We start from the raw sequence: 18531 nt of genomic DNA on the forward strand, positions 1-18531 counted from the left end.
ACTAACTCTACCTAATACTCTGTAATGACCTATATGGGAAAAGAATCTAAAATAGAGTGGATATATGTATATGTATAACTAATTCACTTTGCTGTACAGCAGAAACTAACACAACACTGTAAATGAATTATACTCCAATAAAAAAGAAAGAGATAACTTGAACAGACCAATCACTAGAAACGAAGTAGAATCTGTAATTAAAAAAAACCTCCCTACAAACAAAAGTCCAGGAGCAGATGGCTTCACTGGGAAATTCTACCAAACATACAAAGAAGAACTTACACTGATCCTTCTCAAACACTTCCAAAGAGACTGAAGAGGAAGGAACACTCTTAAAGACTTTCTATGAAGCCACCATCACCGATACCAAAACCAAAGAAACTACCAAAAAATAAAATTACAGGCCAGTATCTTTGATTATGACATAAAAATCCTCAACAAAATATTAGCAAACCAAATCCAACAACACATAAAAAGGTCATACACCACAACCAAGTTGGATTCATCACAGGGTCACAAGGATGGTTCAACATATGCAAATCAATCAATGTGATACACCACATCAACAAAAGAAAGGTCAAAAACCACATCATTCAATAGGTTCAGAAAAAGCACTTGATAAAATTCAACATCCATTCATGATTAAAAAACCCTTACAAAACTGGGCATAGAGGGAACATATCTCAACATAATAAAAGCTATTGGTGACAAACCCACAGCCAATATAATACTCAACCGTGAAAAGCTGAAAAGTTTCCGACTGAAATCTGGAACAAGACAAGGATGCCCACTCTCACCAATTTTCTTCAACATAGTATTGAAATCCTAGCCACATCAATCAGACAAAAAAAAGAAATAAAAGGTATCCAAATTGGTAGGGAAGAGGTAAAATTGTTTTATATGCAGATGACATGATACTATATATATTGGGTTGCCCAAAACATTTGTTCAGGTTTTCCGTAAGGTCTTACAGAAAAACCCAAATGAACATTTTGGCCAACCCAATAGAAAACCCTAAAGACTCCACACAAAAACTACTAGAACTGATAAACGAATTCAGTAAAGTAGGCAGAAACAAGATTAACATATAGAAACCAGTTGTATTTCTTTACACTAACAATGAAATATCGGAAAAGGAATGTAAACAAACTATCCCTTTTAATATCACATCAAAAAAAAGAAAAAACCACCTACAAATAAACCTCACCAAGGAAGTGAAAGACATATGCTGAGAACTACAGAACATTAATAAAGGAAATTAAAGATGATTCAAAGAAATGGAAAGATATCCCATGCTCTTAGACTGTAAGAATCAATATCGTTAAAATGGCAATACTACCCAAAGCAATCTACAGATTTAATGTGATCCTAGGACAAATAATCCTAAAATTTATGTGGAACCATAAAAGGCCCAGAATTGCCAAAGCAATCCTGAAGAAAAAAGCTGGAGGCAAAACCCTCCCAGACTTCAGACAATACTACAAAGCTACAGTAATCAAAACAGTGTGATGTTGGCACAAAAACAGACATATGGATCAACGGAACAGAATAAAGAGCCCAGAAAACAACCCACACACCTATGGTCAATTAATCTTTGACAAAGGAGACAAAAATATAAAATGGGAAAAAGACAATCTCTTCAGCAAGTGGTGCTGGGAAAGTTGAACAGCTGCATATAAATCAATGAAGTTAGAACACGCCCTCACACTATGCACAAAAATAAACTCAAAATAGCTTAAGGACTTAAACATAAGATGTGACACCATAAAACTCCTAGAAGAGATCAGAGGCAAAACATTCTCTGACATAAATCGTACCAATGTTTTCTTAGGTCAGTCTCCCAAGCCAATAGAAATAAAAACAAAAACAAATGGACCTAAATCAAACTTACAAGCTTTTGCACAGCAAAGGAAACCATAAACAAAACAAAAAGACAAGCTACAGAACAGGAGAAAATACTTGCAAACCATGTGACTGCAAGGGCTTAATTTCCAAAATATACAAACAGCTCATACAACTCAATGACAAAAAACAACCCAATCGAAAAATGGGAAGACCTAAATAGACATTTCTCCAAAGAAGACATACAGATAGCCAATAGGCACATGAAAAGATGCTCAACATCACTAATTATTAGAGAAATGCAAGCCAAAAGTACAATGAGGTACCACCTCACACCAGTCAGAATGGCCATCATTAAAAAGTCTATAAATAACAAATGCTGGATAGACTGTGGAGAAAGGGGAACCCTCTTACACTGTTGGTGGGAGTGTAAATTGGTGCAGCCACTATGGAAAACAGTATGGAGGCTCCTCAAAAAACTAAAAATAGAGTTGCTATATGATCCAGCAATCCCACTCCTGGGTATATACCCAGACAAAACTATAATTTGAAAAGATACATGCACCCCAATGTTCACAGCAGCACTATTCATAATAGCCAAGACATGGAAGCAACCTAAACGTCCATTGACAGATGAATGGATAAAGAAGATGTGGTACATATGTACAATGGAATACTACTCAGCCATAAATAACAACGAAATAATGCCATTTGCAGCAACATGGATGGACCTAGAGATTACCATACTAACTGAAATAAATCAGAAAGAGAAAGACAAGTACCATATGATATCACTTACATGTGGAATCTAAAACATGACACAAATGAACCTATTGCCAAAACATAAACAGACTCACAGATAAAGAGAACAGACTTGTAGTTGCCTTTACAACTAAAAGGGGGAGGGGGCGTATCGGAGGGAAGGAATGGGAGTTTGGGATTAGCAGAGGCAAACTATTATATACAGGATGGATTAACAACAAGGTCATACTATATAGCACAGGGAACTATATTCAATATTCTGTGACAAACCATAATGGAAAAGAATATGAAAAAGAATAAATATATGTAGAACTCAGTCACTTTGCTGTACAGAAGAAATTAACAACACTGTATATCAACTATATTCCAATAAAATTAAAAAAAAAAATACGAGTATTGCCACCTAAAACAGGGCTAGGGCTGCTATGGGGAACGTTTAAATTAAGTTGAGCCAAAGTTTGGGGATATTACTGCTTGTGCACAGTGAGCAGTGCTACTCAAAGTACAGAAGGATGCTATAATTTCTCAGATTTTACATTGAATTTTATTTGATTTCACAATCAGATAACAGTTATTCCACAGGACAAAGAAAATAGCTGGAATACAATTGCCAAGCCTTTGTCGACCTTATAGCTGAGTTAGCTGGAAACAGGCTAGGCCTTAAGTGGTTTTTTCACACATTCTTCTTAGAGAAAAGGCTACTCTGCACCACGTAACAACAACCCACACATCCAACACAGCTGCATTTGAAGCTGGGCCTGAACAAAAGTTACGTTAATGGCTGTAATCTCAATAATAAGGCAACTTCCCTCTGGTTCTACACAGTTGTCACTTTTATTTAGATAGGAATTCTAATAACTAGCAAAGTGGTTGTACCTCCTCATCTACCAGGGCAACTAAGTCTTTTTTTCCCCCCTTGATTATAAGTATTTTACTTAAAATTAAGCAGAGGTAGAAACCTTCACTACCCCTCATTGCTTTTCAGCAACTAAAAGTCGCACTTTGAAATTACTAATTTTAATCAGCTCAATGAATTGGACAACTAACAGCCCCACCCTTCACAGACCAAGAGAATACTTAGAACTTAATAAATAACAATAAGCGAACATTAAAAATTTGTCTTATACCTAGGACTTCATTCCCAACCAGATATACTTCCATTCTCACAGTGAATGGGAATCCTTAAAGTTGCACGTAACTATTATTTTGTGTCTCTCTATAGCTAGGACTTTGTATTAAATTAAATTTCACTATTCCCTCATCAGAATCTTCCTACCTAGAGTAGAGGACATGTTTGAGGTTTAAATAAATTAGCACTTCACATAATATTGGGATTTCAGATTTTAAAAAGATGCAGAGTTCATTACCAATAATGGCAAATAGCACATATCAGACCACCACTCCTACAGATAACAACTGAAAACTCTGAATAAAATACATTTTTAAAAAGTAAAGGTACTGGACAACAACCAGAAGTAGGCAGAAGAGGGGGTGCGCGTTGCACTCAAGTAACAGCCTCGCGTGAGATTTCCATTTTTAATAGCTTTTCACTGAGGGGAGGTCCCAAGTGGCAACTTGGAGAGAAGCCAAGTTTTACTGGTTAAGGAATCGGAGGACAGAGTTTGGGGTAACCAACAGCAACTGAAATATGAGGGGAGAAACCCCAGAAAAGAGGTATAAATTCTGCATATCCCTTTTCCAATCCCTGGCTGACCTGTGAATTTCACGTGCATGGCACAAACTTCAGGTAGCCCAGGTAAAGCTACAACAACTGCGTAGAGATTTCAGCTGTCCACCCGCCCTCCCCCTACACACACACACACACACACACACACGCACAAAGACAACAAGAGTTTGCAGTTTAACCAAGTTAACTGCCCACTAAAAAATTCAATATTTTTCAGAGGTATGTAACAGAATCCAGTCTTCACAATGTATCCATTTATAATGACCATAATACAATTCAAGAGCACTGAACATGTGAAGTAAAAGGAAAATGTGACCTACATATAAATCAATAAAAACCTGAAGGCTACTAAACATTTTCCTTTTATCTATGGATCAACTGATGATTTCTTATTCCATACAGCTTTCTGCTCATAAATTACATTCTCCAAACTTTCCTTAAGATGATATATAACCTTTAAATTGCAATCAAGTGAATATCTGGTTTGCATATTTCAGTTCCTTAAGATAATTTACTTTCTTTAGAAATGTATGCTGTATCAAATATGATGAATCTGAAATGATTCTTAAATTTAGTTATAATAAAGTCTACTTAGTATTCAACACTTTGTTATTTAAGTGTTTTAAGAAACAGCCATTTTAAATATTTATCAATAAATATAATTTTATAGCACTCTTCAAAGAAATAGTCGATTTTACCCAGCCAGGATACACTGGCAATCCACTTAAGAAAAGACAACAGACTAAAGATTCCCTTATGTTGTTTCTCCAAAAATAAATGTTAAACATTTAGTAGGTATCACTAAAACAGATGAAAGGATAATGACCTTTTAAATACCTTAATACTGTCCTACAGTGTGGGAAAAAAAGATCTATCCAGGCCTATAAAAGCAATAATAAAGAGTAATAAACAAGAATGTATGGTAGAGGTAGTCATAAAAAATCTAGGACCATCTTAACATCCACTCAGAATAACCAGTAAATGAATATTTAAGACATGTTTATTTCCATATCTTAATTTCCCACTGTAATACATTGCTTCTCCACTTAATATATGAATTTCGTATATATACTGCCTTACTTTGGTCAACTATATAACTATACTTCAGACTGTAGACCTCACTAGAACCTTAAAAATCTAAACACAAATTCTACCTCTAACCGCCAAGACTTTGGGGATTAAAATAACTGATAGACCATCATTTTTTATTTACATCAGTTCAGTTTATACATGTTTAACTTATTCTAATGACTGTTTCCAATGTGAAAACCAAGTTTAAAATAACTTGATCACCTTGTTTCAAACACAGCTGTTCACATACCATACTCCAGCTCCATCCATGTAAGTAAATCCTGTATCAGAGATAAAAGCTACTTAGCATAAATTCAGTGAAGTTGAGCCTTTCATAAACAGCATGAAAATATGGGTTGAAGAAAATTTTCCAGGATGCTACTATAAGTAGCTTTTTTTCTGCAGTATTAATGCAGTGAAATAAAATATTAAATTTATTTAAAATATAGATATGAGATTATTCCATTCTGTCCAAACCTATTAAATACCTTCCAAAAGCTTCATAATTCAGTCCTAGAAATTCTTGGAGCTGTGAGCATTTCCTGTTCAGAAATGTTACCTCTATAAAAGCTCCCAGGAAATTTCAGAAAAATATAATCTTCTAATTTAAAAGTTGATCGATTTGCCAAATGATGCAGCCAGGTTTGCTTCTCTAAAAGCTTCTGATAAGGTCTGCAAAGGGAAGAAATTTAGAATTAAAAACCAAGTATTTGTGAATCAGAAGAAACTTGAGATAGCCATTAATTGCGTATGTTGTTACCGGATGTGCATGACAGACTCTAGCTATATCTTCACAGGATGCTCCATATTCCAGTGCAAGAGCAGCTTCATTTATCATTTCACCAGCACCCTTTAAAATAATAAACCAAGAAGTAATTTTGTGTCTATGGCAAAAACAACTACCTTCTAATACGAGAGCTTAGAACAGTTAATTGCCTCCAGTCAGAAAAACCTTAACAGAAAAAAGCAGTTCAGAAGTTAAGAGCCTGGGCTCTGAAGCGAGATGGCCTGGATTCAACTCCTACCACGTACTGCCCTAACCACTCACTGACTCTGTGCTTCGGCTCATTTATTCACCTCAAAAATGGGAACACCACCACCTACCTCACAGGGTCATGGAAACTAAAGTTAATGCATGCATCTAGGAAAAACTGTTACAGAGTAAGCACTCAAATGTTCTAGTATCATTACTGATGCACCAGATACCTAGGGGAGGGCATACCTCATGTGCAGTGGCAGGAAAGGCTTCTCTTAGAAGGTAACATCTGAGCTAAGACCTGAATAATAAGCCAGTCATGCAAAGATGTGAAGGCAGAGGATTCTAGAACAAAGGCTTTAAAACGGGAACAAGCTCAGCCTATTAAGAAATTGAGAGAAGGCCCATGAGACAGGGAATTAGTGAGCAAAGGGGATGAGTGGAAAGAGATGAGGTCAGAGAAGTAACCAGGGCCAAATTCAGTGGGGCCTTTTATATAAGTCTGTAGCAGAAAGGACCACTAGAGAGTTTTAAGCAGGCAAATGGCCTGGTGTATGTTTTAAAGGGATAATCTTAGTTGCAGCATGGAATGCAGATGATACGATGGGCGAGAATGTCAGTGCTAGAAACGATACATGAAGAAGCCATATTCAAACTTTTGCTAGTAAATAATTAACCGCAGAATGTAAACACCAGGTGGTTTTAAATTAATCAACTAAATAACAATGCTTTCCAGAAATCCTAGTGGGATTTCTGGTTTAAAGTACTCACTGGTCCTAGAATATGTGCTCCCAATACTCTGTCTGTTGATTTCTGCCCAAGTATCTTCACCATGCCATCTGTGTCAGCGTTTGTCTTAGCTCTGCTGTTAGCAGCAAATGGGAATTTCCCAACTTTGTACTCAATACCCTGTGAGAAGCAGAAAATGAGAACACACATAAACTATCAAAAAATTCATTCCCATTTGGTGAAAGCGTCTACCATTTGTTCAGAAAATAAATCCCAAGAAGGCAATTCTTCACAAAGCATATAGAAGGAAAGACCAAAAGGTTTGTTACTGAAATATATTTTGGGTACAAACACAAGCAAATGCAAATGTCAGCCCACCTGGATATATTTCAAAGCCAAATATAAGAGCTCTGGAATTACTAGTTTTTGAATACAGGCAACCAAATGATCTCCTTTAAGATACTCACAAAGTAAAAAATTATACAAACTTACCTATAATGTTCTGCATAGTTATTAACATGCATTAATGCAATAATGAAAGGATTCTCAACCACTGGTGTCAACTCAAATCACACATTAGAGGAAAACTACTCTCATTCAGAATTACCTCTTCTTTCAACTGCTCTTCTGATCTGCCAACCCAAGCAACTTCAGGGTGTGTGTAAATCACCGACGGTACACAATTGTAGTCAATGTGCACAGCGCCACCAGCCATCCCTTCAACACAGATAATGCCTTCATCCTCTGCTTTGTGAGCCAGCATTGGACCAGCAACCACATCGCCGATTGCATAGATACTGCCACGGAGATCAAAAGAAACAGTCAACTTCTGAAATCACAGACACTCATCTACAGTTATACCAGGGTAACAAAATACACGTTTCTAGTTATAAAGTCACCAAAAAATAAATCAAATACAGCTCTTCAAATATCGGTGAGTTCAGGTTCTAATCTTTGGGTAGTGAAAAAATTCAATTAATTACTTTTGCTTTTACATGTTATAAGTTTACTGTTCTTCCCCAAAGCCAATGTACTTTTTAAGCATGACAAAAGCCTTATTTTCAAAATAGTGTGTGCTTAAAATTATTGAAAATGCAGGTAAGTATCCAACTTACTTTGGAATTTTAGTTTGGAATCTGGTATTTACTGGAATTCTACCTCTAGGATCCAGCTCAATTCCAAGCTCCTCTAGTCCCAAATTCTTAGTAAAGGGTCGTCGGCCAATGCAAACCAGGAGTACATCACAAGTGATAACTTCAGCTTTACCACCAGAAGCAGCTTCAATACTAGATAATGAACAGTGTATAACTGTTAAACACACATCTATATGAACAGCTGACAGACTTGGAAATTTAAGACTAGACATTTCTCAAGTATCGATGACACTTCTAACAGTGTAAGTTTATTTTATTATAAATATAAACATAAGGGTCAGGCAAAAAAAAATGTACATATCCTCTAGAGGTCTATCATTAGAACCTCACAACAACAGGCTGCAGAACACAGTTTAAGAACATTAAGTCTCAGAGACCGACAGATCCAAGTTCAAGTAGTGCTTCTGCCCCCACCAGCTGTGTGACCTTAGGCAAGTTATTTCAGTGTTAAACAAACAGAATGCCAAGCACAGTAAGCAACTGAATCAAAAATATTACTGATTTCCCCATGTATCTGTCTAAAAATACTGAATTAATTTTACTGAATGTTGAGAGTTTAAATTTTTCTGAATGTATGCTATGAAAAAGTACATTACAAATGAGAACACTGGCTTAATTTTTCTATCATCAATGCAATCGTGAATTTCAATGGACTGACTTGATAAGCAATACTGAGTTATACTACACAGTAAAATGGTATTAAGTTATAAAAGAATCTGATTCTAAAAACTGAATGTTTTTCTTAAAGAAACGCACAGAAGGGTATCATAACAAAAACAAATGTAGCATACTTACGAAACATCAATTTTTCCATCTGACTTCTTAGTAGCACCAGTAACTTTAGTATTCAATTTAAATTTAAATCCTTGTTTTTGAAGGATGCGTTGAAAGTTTTTAGATATCTCCATATCAATTCCAATTCCACCAACATGACCCAAAAACTCAACTGCTGTCACGTCTGCACCAAGTCTTTGCCAAACTGAGCCCTGCAAATAATAAAAAAACAATAATCATAAAAATAAAGGCTTCTATAGCAAATGTTTAAAAAAAACATCTTAAACAGTTTATTGTAAGATATTTTCTTGTGTTAATATGTTCCTATTAGAAACTCTGAGGTTTAAAATTAACACTGTGACAAACGTATATAACTTAATATTCACTAACTCAACATGTACTGAGCACGTACTATAAGCTAGGCACCATTTTAGGTGACAGACATACGTCAGTAAACAAAACACTGCCCTCAGGGACCTTAAATTCTGACAGGGAAGACAAATAAGTAAAATTCATGCAGAGGATAGTAAAAGAGCTATGAGAAAAATAAAGCAGGAAGTAGAACCAGGACTACTGAAAGGAGTAGCTTTTCATGAAAAGCTATGAATATATCCTTTGCAAGAATCTGTATTAAATTCATCTCATAATTTAAAATTCACCTTAAGAGTTTACCTTACCAACTAAATTAAGTTCATGTATTCATTTTAAAAATTTCATGAATTTTTGGGGTCAGAGCTGAGTTAACTAGAGGCAATACAATGACACTAAAAATCCAATAACAAGCATACATGAAAAGGTAACTCAAAATCATGGACCTAAATGTAAAACCCAAGGCTATAAAACTTCTAGAAGAAAATATAGGAGAGAATCTTTGTGACCTTGAGTAGGCAAAGATTTCTTAGCTACAATACCAAATGCACAATCCATAAAAGAAAAAGATAAATTAGACTTCATCAAAATTAAAAACTTCTCTTCAAAAGACAGTATTATGAACCCAAAAAGAGAAACCACAGGCTGTGAAGAAATGTTTGCAAACAATCTACTGGGGGCTTCCCTGGTGGCACAGTGGTTAAGAATCCACCTGCCAAGGCAGGGGACACGGGTTCGAGCCCTGGTCCAGGAAGATCCCACATGTGGCAGAGCAACTAAGCCCGTGCGCCACAACTGCTGAGCCTGCGCTCTAGAGCCCGTGAGCCACAGCTACTGAGCCCGTGTGCCACAACTACTGAAGCCCGCACGCCTAGAGCCCATGCTCCGCATCAAGAGAAGCCACGGCAATGAGAAGCCCACACACCGCAATGAAGAGCAGCTCCCGCTCACCACAACTAGAGAAAGCTCACATGCAGCAAAGACCCAACGCAGCCAAAAATAAAATTTTAAAAAAACATATAAAGGATTTAAATAAAGAATCTAAATCCAGATTACATAAAGAACTCTCAAAACTCAGTAACAAAAAAAAAGAACCTGGAAGGAAATCCAAAAAAGAGGGGCTGTATGTATACATATAGCTGATTCACTTTGCTGTACATTTCTTTTTTTTTTTTTTAACGAGTAAAACTGGTTTATTCGGCAATATCAAAGAATTGCAATTTGGGGCATACAATCCATGGTGAACCACAGGCAAGTCCGGAGAACAAAGAAGATGAACATTTCTCTTATAGAGGAGAAGGTGGAGTTGGGAAGGCTGTTACAAATAAAAAGTCCATTGGAGCCCTGCAAATTGGAAGTTGTAGTGGTTTTTTATTGGCTGAGTAATGACAGTCTCCCACTGGCAAGGTTATTGCAAGGAGAATCTTCCTTCCTTCTGCTGGGGTAGTACAGTAGTAACCTTCTTCCTGTTGGAGATGCGAAGTATGTCTCCTCCTGTTGGGTCTGCACCTGACTACTCGTGGTAGGGCGAGAGAGCTCCTCCTTCTGGCCTCCAAACTCCTTTTTTTTTTTAAATTTAATTTAATTTATTTATTTTATACAGCAGTTTCTTATCTACTTTATACATATTAGTGTATATATGTCAACCCCAATCTCCCAATTGCTGTACAGTTCCTTGAAAGGTTAAAAAAGGAATTACTCCTAAGTATATACTCAAAATAAATGAAAACAGATGTCTACACAAAAACTTGTACACAAATGTTCATAGCAGCATTATTCATACTAGCCCCAAAGTGGAAACAACCCAATTGTTCATCAACTGATGAATTAATTTAGAAAATGTGCTATATCCATAGAATGGAATATTATTTGGCCATAAAGAGAAATTAAGTATACCTGAACGTTGAGAACATTATACTAAGTGAAAGAAGCCAGACACAAAATGCCACATATTGCATGAATTCCATTTATATGTAATGTTCAGGATAGGCAAATCCATAGACACAGTAAGTAGATTAGATTTCCAAGGGCTGGAAGAAGGGAGGAATATAGAATGACTACTAATAGTCACAGGGTTTCTTTCTGGGGTGATGAAAATGTTCTGGAATTAGATACTGATGACAGATGCATAACTTTGTGCATATACTAAAAATCACTGAATTGTACACTTTAAATGGGTGAACTATATATGTAAATTTTATCTCAATAAAGATGTTTAAAAGAAAGAAATCACTCTTCTGAACCTAAATCGAAATAGTAAGAGTAGAAATGATGAGAAGCAGCATCTCGAAGTCTATAATTCAAAGTAAGGAACAATGAGCACAGCTAGACAAGTGCCCTACTCTTTAGGAAAGCTGATTTCAAAATCCTTAGAGATAGGAAAACTCCAATAACATCTACAATTTATTTACAGCTTGTTAAATGCCAGGCACTATGTTAAGTTTCTTAAATGTATTAACTTTATAAAATTCCAACAAACTTTATGAGAAAGTAAAGAGATATGTATGACTACACAGTAAATTCTCTGATAAGCCTAAATTTTTAAAATGACATGTAAAAACTAATTCAATATGGTAACAGACACCTAAAACATTGTGGCAAGATATTTGGAATGACCCAAGGCTTGTAAAAAACCTAAAGCAAAAGTGCAGAGATGGAGGAAATAGAATTACTGCTTGGGGATATTATTATACTGTTTAACAAAAGAAAGTAAATCTATTATTATTCCTTTTTTCTTGCTTGTTTTATCCATCTGTGAGAACAATTTTCAAAGTGGAGTGAACTGAAGAAATATCATTAAGCAAGAAGTGAAGCCCAAGACAACAACAACTAATGATTTTGGATGAATTAACTCGCTAATCAAACAAATTAGATCACAGAGTTTGGATAACAGAGAGTCAATCAGTGAACTCTGGGAACTTAATTAGCATAAGAGTACTGCCAAAGGTGGAAAAGAATAGATTCTAAAGAAGTATAGATTCTGGAGATTAGCTCAAGATGGTGGAGTAGAAGGACGTGAGCTCACCCCCTTCTTACGGAAACACCAAAATCACAACTAATTGCTGAATGACCATCGACTAAAAAATGCTGGAACCTACCAAAAAGGATACCCTGCATCCAAAGACGAAGAAGCCACAACAAGACAGTAGGAGGGGCACAATCGAGATCAAATCAAATCCCATACCCGCCGGTGGGCGACCTACAACTGGAAAACAATTATACCACATAAGTTCTCCCACAGGAGTGAAAGTTCTGAGCCCCACGACAGGCTTCCCAGCCTGGGAGTCCGGGAGCAGGAGGAGGAGTCCCCTGAGAATCCGGCTTTGAGGGCCAGCGGGGTTTGATCGCAGGACTTCCACAGAACTGGGGGAAAGAGAAACTCCACTCCTGGAGGGCACACACAAAATTTCATGCACACCAGGACTGAGGGGGAAAAAGCAGTGCCCCATAAGAGACTGGGCCAGACCTACCTGCTAGTATTGGAGGGTCGCCTGCAGAGGCAGGGGGCGGCTGTGGCTCACTGCAGGGGCAAAGACACTGGCAGCAACAGCTCTGGGGAGTACCCATCAGCACGAGCCCTCCCGGAGGCAGCCATCAGCCCCACCAAACACCCTGTAGGCTCCAGTGCTGGGTCACCTCAGGCCAAATAACCAACAGGACGGGAACACATCCCCACCCATCAGGAGGCCTGCCAGCCTCTTAGACAGCCTCATCCACCAGAGGGCAGACAGCAGAAGCAAGAACCACAATACTGTAGTCTACGGAATGGAAACTGCAATCACAGAAAGTCAGTCAAAAGGAGATGGCAGAGGAATTTGTCCCAGATGAAGGAAAAAGATGAAATTTCAGAAGAACAATGAAGAGAAGTGGAGATAGCCAACCTACCAGAAAAATAATTGAGAATAATGATAGTGAAGATGATCTAAGATCTCAGAAAAGAATGGAGGCAAGGATCGAGAAGATGCAAGACATGTTTAACAAAGACCTAGAAAACTAAAGAACAAACAGAGATGAACAAGAACTGAAATGAAAACTACACTAAAAAGAATCAATAGCAGAATAAGTGAGGCAGAAGAACGGATAAGTGACCTGGAAGACAGAATGGTGGAAATCACAGTGTGAACAGAATAAATAAAAAAGCATGAAAAGAAATGAAAACAGTCTAAGAGACCTCTGGGACATCATTAAACGCACCAACATTCGCATTATAGGGGTCCCAAAAGGAGAAGAGAGACAGAAAGGACCTGAGAAAATATTTCAAGAGATAATAGCTGAAAACTTCCCTAACATGGGAAAGGAAACAGTCACCCAAGTCTCGGAAGCGCAGGGAGTCCCAGGCAGCATAAACTGAAGGAGGAACACGCCAAGACACACAGTAATCAAACTGACAAGAATTAAACACAAAGAAAAAATATTAAAAGCAACAAGGGAAAACCGACAAATACCATACAAGGGAACTCCCATAAGGTTATCAGCTGATTTCTCAGCAGAAACTCTGCAGGCCAGAAGAAAGTCACACGATATATTTAAAGTGATGAAAGGGAAGAACCTACAACCAAGAATACTCTACCCAGCAAGGCTCTCATTCAGATTTAATGGAGAAATCAAAGCTTTACAGACAAACAAATGCTAGGAGAATTCAGCAAAACCAGACCAGCTTTCCAACAAATGCTAAAGGAACTTCTCTAGGCAAGAAAGAGACCAGTAACTTAAAACAACCTTATACATATATAGACTGCTATATCAAAACCTTATGGGCACAGCAAACCCAAAACCTACAATACGTACAAACACAAAAGAGAAAAAGCAACTCAAACACAACACTAAAGACGGTCATCAAACCGCAAGAGAAGGAAACAAAAGAGGAAGGGAAGAAAAAACACCTAGAAAAACAAAGACAAAACAATTAAGAAAATGGCAATAGGAACATACATACCAATAATTACCTTAAATGTAAATGGATTAAATGCTCCAACCAAAAGACACAGGCTTGCTGAATGGATACAAAAATAAGACCCACATATATGCTATCTATAAGAAACCCACTTCAGACCTAGGGACACATACAGACTGAAAGTGAGGGGATGGAAAAAGGTATTCCACACAAATGGAAATCAAAAGAAAGCTGGAGTAGCAATACTTGTATCAGACAAAATAGACCTTAAAATAAAGACTGTTATAAGAGACAAAGAAGGACACTACATAATGATCAAGAGATCAATCCGAGAAGAAGATATAACAATTGTAAATATATATGCACCTAACATAGGTGCACCTCAATACATAAAGCAAATACTAACAGCCATAAAGGGAGAAATCGACACTAACACAATAATAGTGGGGGACTTTGACACCCCACTTTCATAATGGACAGATCATCCAGACAGAAAATCAGCAAGGAAGCACAGGCCTTAAATGACACATTAGACCAGATGGACTTAATTGATACTTAGAGAGCATTCCATCCAAAAGCAGCAGAATAGGGAACTTCCCTGGTGGTGCAGTGGTTGAGAATCGCCTGCCAATGCAGGGAACACGGGCTCAAGCCCCGGTCCGGGAAGATCCCACATGCCACGGAGCAACTTAGCCTGCGAGCCACAACTACAGAGCCCATGCGCCTAGAGCCCATGCTCCGCAATAAAGAGAAGCCACCTCAATGAGAAGCCCGTGCACCGCAACGAAGAGTAGCTCCCACTCGCTGCAACTAGAGAAAGCCCGCGCACAGCAACAAAGATCTAACGCAGCCAAAAATAAATAAATAAATTAAAAAAAAAAAAAAAGCAAAAGCAGCAGAATACACATTCTTCTCAAGGGCACGTGGAATATTCTCCAGAACTGACCACGTGCTGGGTCACAAAGTGAGCCTCGGTAAATTTAAGAAAACTGAAATCATACCAAGCATCTTTTCCAACCACATCACTATGAGATTAGAAATCAACTACAAGAAAAAAGCTAAAAAACACAAACACATGGAGGCTAAACAATATGCTACTAAACAACCAATGGATGGATCCCTGGTCAGGAAACTAAGATCTCACATGCCGCCCGGCTTGGCAAAAACAAAACAAAACAAAAATAACAACAAAACCTAGAGACAAATGAAAACGAAAGCACAACAATCCAAAACCTATGGGATGCAGCAAAAGCAGTTCTAAGACAGAAGTTTACAGCAATACAATCTTACCTCAGGAAGTAAGAAAAATCCCAAATAAACAACCTAACCTTACACCTAAAGCAACTAGAGAAAAAACAAACAAAACCTAAAGTTAGTAGAAGGAAAGAAATAAAGATCAGAGCAGAAATGAATGAAACAGAGACAACAGCAAAGATCAATGAAATTAAAAGCTGGTTCTTTGAAAAGATAAACAAAATTGATAAACCTTTAGCCAGACTTGTCAAGAAAAAAAAGGGAGAGGACTCAAATCAATAAAATTAGAAATGAAAATGGAGAAGTTACAACTGACACCACAGAAATACAAAGGATCATAAGAGACTACTACAAGCAACTATATGCCAGTAAAATGGACAACGTGGAAGAAATGGACAAATTCTTCAAAAGGTACAATCTCCCAAGACTGAACCAGGAAGAAAGAGAAAATATTAACAGACCAATCACAAGCACCGAAATTGAAACTGTGACTTAAAAACTCCCAAAAAACAAACGTCCAGGACCAGGTGGCTTCACAGGCAAATTCTATCAAACATTTAGAGAAGAGTTGACACCTACCCTTCTGAAACTGTTCCAAAAAATTGCAGAGGAAGGAAAACTCCCAAACTCATTCTATGAGGGTGATGACCCTGATATCAAAACCAGACAAAGATACCACAAAAAAAAAAATTACAGACCAATATCACTGATGAACATAGACGCAAAAATCCTCAACAAAATACTAGCAAATCTGAATCCAACGATACATTAAAAGGATCATACACCACGATCAAGGGGGATTTATCCCAGGGATGCAAGGATTTTTCAGTATCCACAAATCAATCAGTGTGATACACCACATCAAAAAACTGAGAAATAAAAACCATGTGATCATCTCAATAGATGGAGAAAAAGCTTTTGACAAAATTCAATACCCATTTATGATAAAAACTACAGAAAGTGGGCATAGAGGGAACATACCTCAACATAATAAAGGCCATATATGACAAACCTACAGCTAACATCATACTCAACAAAACAAGACAAGGATGTCCACTCTCACCACTTTTATTCAACATAGTTTTGGAAGTCTTAGCTACAGCAGTCAAAGAAAAAAAAAAAGAAATAAAAGGAATCCAAACTGGAAAAGAAGAAGTTAAACTGTCACTGTCTGCAGATGACATGATACTATACATAGAAAATCCTGAAGACTGTACCAGAAAACTACTAGAGCTCATAATCATGAATTTGGTAAAGTTGCAGGTTACAAAATTAATACACAGAAATCTGTTGCATTTCTATACACTAACAACAAAAGATCAGAAAGAGAAATTAAAGAAACAATCCCATTTACCATCACATCAAAAAGAATAAAATACCTAGGAATAAACCTACCTAAAGAGATAAAAGACCTGTACTCTGAAAACTATACTACGCTGATGAAAGAAATCGAAGACAACACAACAGATGGAGAGAGATACCATGTTCTTGGATAGAATCAATACTGTCAAAATGACTATCCTACCAAAGGCAATCTACAGATTCAATGCAATCCCTAACAAAGTACCAACGGCACTTTTCACAGAAGTAGAACAAAAATCTTAAAGTTTGTATGGAGAAACAAAAGACCCCGAATAGCCAAAGCAATCTTGAGAAAGAAAAATGGAGCTGGAGGAATCAGGCTCCCTGACTTCAGACTATACTACAAAGCTATAGTCATCAAAACAGTATGGTACTGGCACAAAAATAGAAATATAGATTAATGGAACAGGTTAGAAAGCCCAGAAATAAACCCATGCACCTATAGTCAATTAATCTACGATAAAGGAGGCAGTACTATACGATGGAGGAAAGACAGTCTCTTCAATAAATGGTGCTGGGAAAACTGGACAACTACATGTAAAAAAAATGAAATTAAAATATTCTTTAACACCATACACAAAAATAAACTCAAAATGGATTAAAGACTTAAATGTAAGACTGAACACTATAAAACTTTTAGAGGAAAACATAGGCAGAACACTCCCTGACATAAATCACAGTAATATCTTTCTCAATCCATCTCCCAGACTAATTGAAATTGAAATAAAAACAAAAACAAATGGGACCTAATTAAACTCAAAAGCTTTTGCACAGCAAAGGAAACCACAAACAAAATGAAAAGATAACCCACAGAATGGGAGAAAATATTTACAAATGATGCAAGCAACAAGGGATTAGTCTCCAAACTTTACAAACAGCTCATAGGGCTTAATATCATACAAGCAAACAACCCAATCAAAAAATGGGCAGAAGACCTAAATAGACATTTCTCCAAAGAAGACATACAGATGGCCAAGAGGCACATGAAAAGATGCTCAACATCGCTAATTATTAGAGAAATGCAAATCAAAACTACAACGGAGGGGACTTCCCTGGCAGTCCAATGCAGGGGGTACGGGTTCAATCCCTGGTGGGGGAGCTAAGATCCCACATGCCTTGCAGCCAAAAATCCAAAACATAAAACAGAAGCAATACTGTAACAAATTCAATAAAGATTTTTAAATGGTCCACATCAAAAAAAAAATCTTAAAAAAAAAAAAACTACAATGAGATATCACCTTAAACCATTCAAAATGGCTATCATCAAAAAATCCACAAACAATAAATGCTGGAAAGGGCGTGTAGAGAAGGGACCCCTCCTACACTGTTGGTGGGAATGTAAATTGGTACAGCCACTGTGGAGAACAGTATGGAGGCTCCCTAAAAAACTAAAAATAAAGCTACCATATGATCCTGTAATCCCACTCCTGGGCATATATCCAGAGAAAAACATGGTCCAAAAGAATACATGCACCCCAATGTTCATTGCAGCACTGTTTACAATAGCCAAGACATGGAAGCAACCTAAATGTCCACTGACAGATGAATGGATAAAGAAGATGTGGTACATATATACAAAGGAGTATTACTCAGCCAATAAAAAGAATGAAATAATGCCATTTGCAGCAACATGGATGGACCTAGAGATTGTCATACT

At 37.1% G+C, this 18531-nt stretch overlaps 1 protein-coding gene across 3 annotated transcripts in view; it reads right to left on the reverse strand.

Annotated features, from left to right (window-relative positions):
- The window catches only part of DLD (dihydrolipoamide dehydrogenase), a 65985-nt gene that overhangs the window by 29942 nt on the left and 17512 nt on the right, over positions 1 to 18531 (reverse strand). For 2 of the 3 annotated variants that reach the window (XM_061198422.1, XM_061198420.1), the window contains exons 9-14: positions 9017 to 9207; positions 8183 to 8353; positions 7675 to 7864; positions 7110 to 7247; positions 6123 to 6212; positions 5922 to 6034 (exon numbers count right to left, since the gene is read on the reverse strand). In XM_061198422.1, coding sequence (XP_061054405.1) covers positions 5969 to 6034; positions 6123 to 6212; positions 7110 to 7247; positions 7675 to 7864; positions 8183 to 8353; positions 9017 to 9207 — 846 coding nt within the window. In that variant the 3' untranslated portion in view covers positions 5922 to 5968. Of the gene's footprint in view, positions 1 to 5273; positions 6035 to 6122; positions 6213 to 7109; positions 7248 to 7674; positions 7865 to 8182; positions 8354 to 9016; positions 9208 to 18531 lie in introns of those variants that run through there. The other variant, XM_061198421.1, reaches the window with a different exon arrangement.

The sequence above is a fragment of the Eubalaena glacialis genome, chromosome 8 (genome assembly GCF_028564815.1).
Source record: "Eubalaena glacialis isolate mEubGla1 chromosome 8, mEubGla1.1.hap2.+ XY, whole genome shotgun sequence".
Lineage (NCBI taxonomy): Eukaryota > Metazoa > Chordata > Mammalia > Artiodactyla > Balaenidae > Eubalaena > Eubalaena glacialis.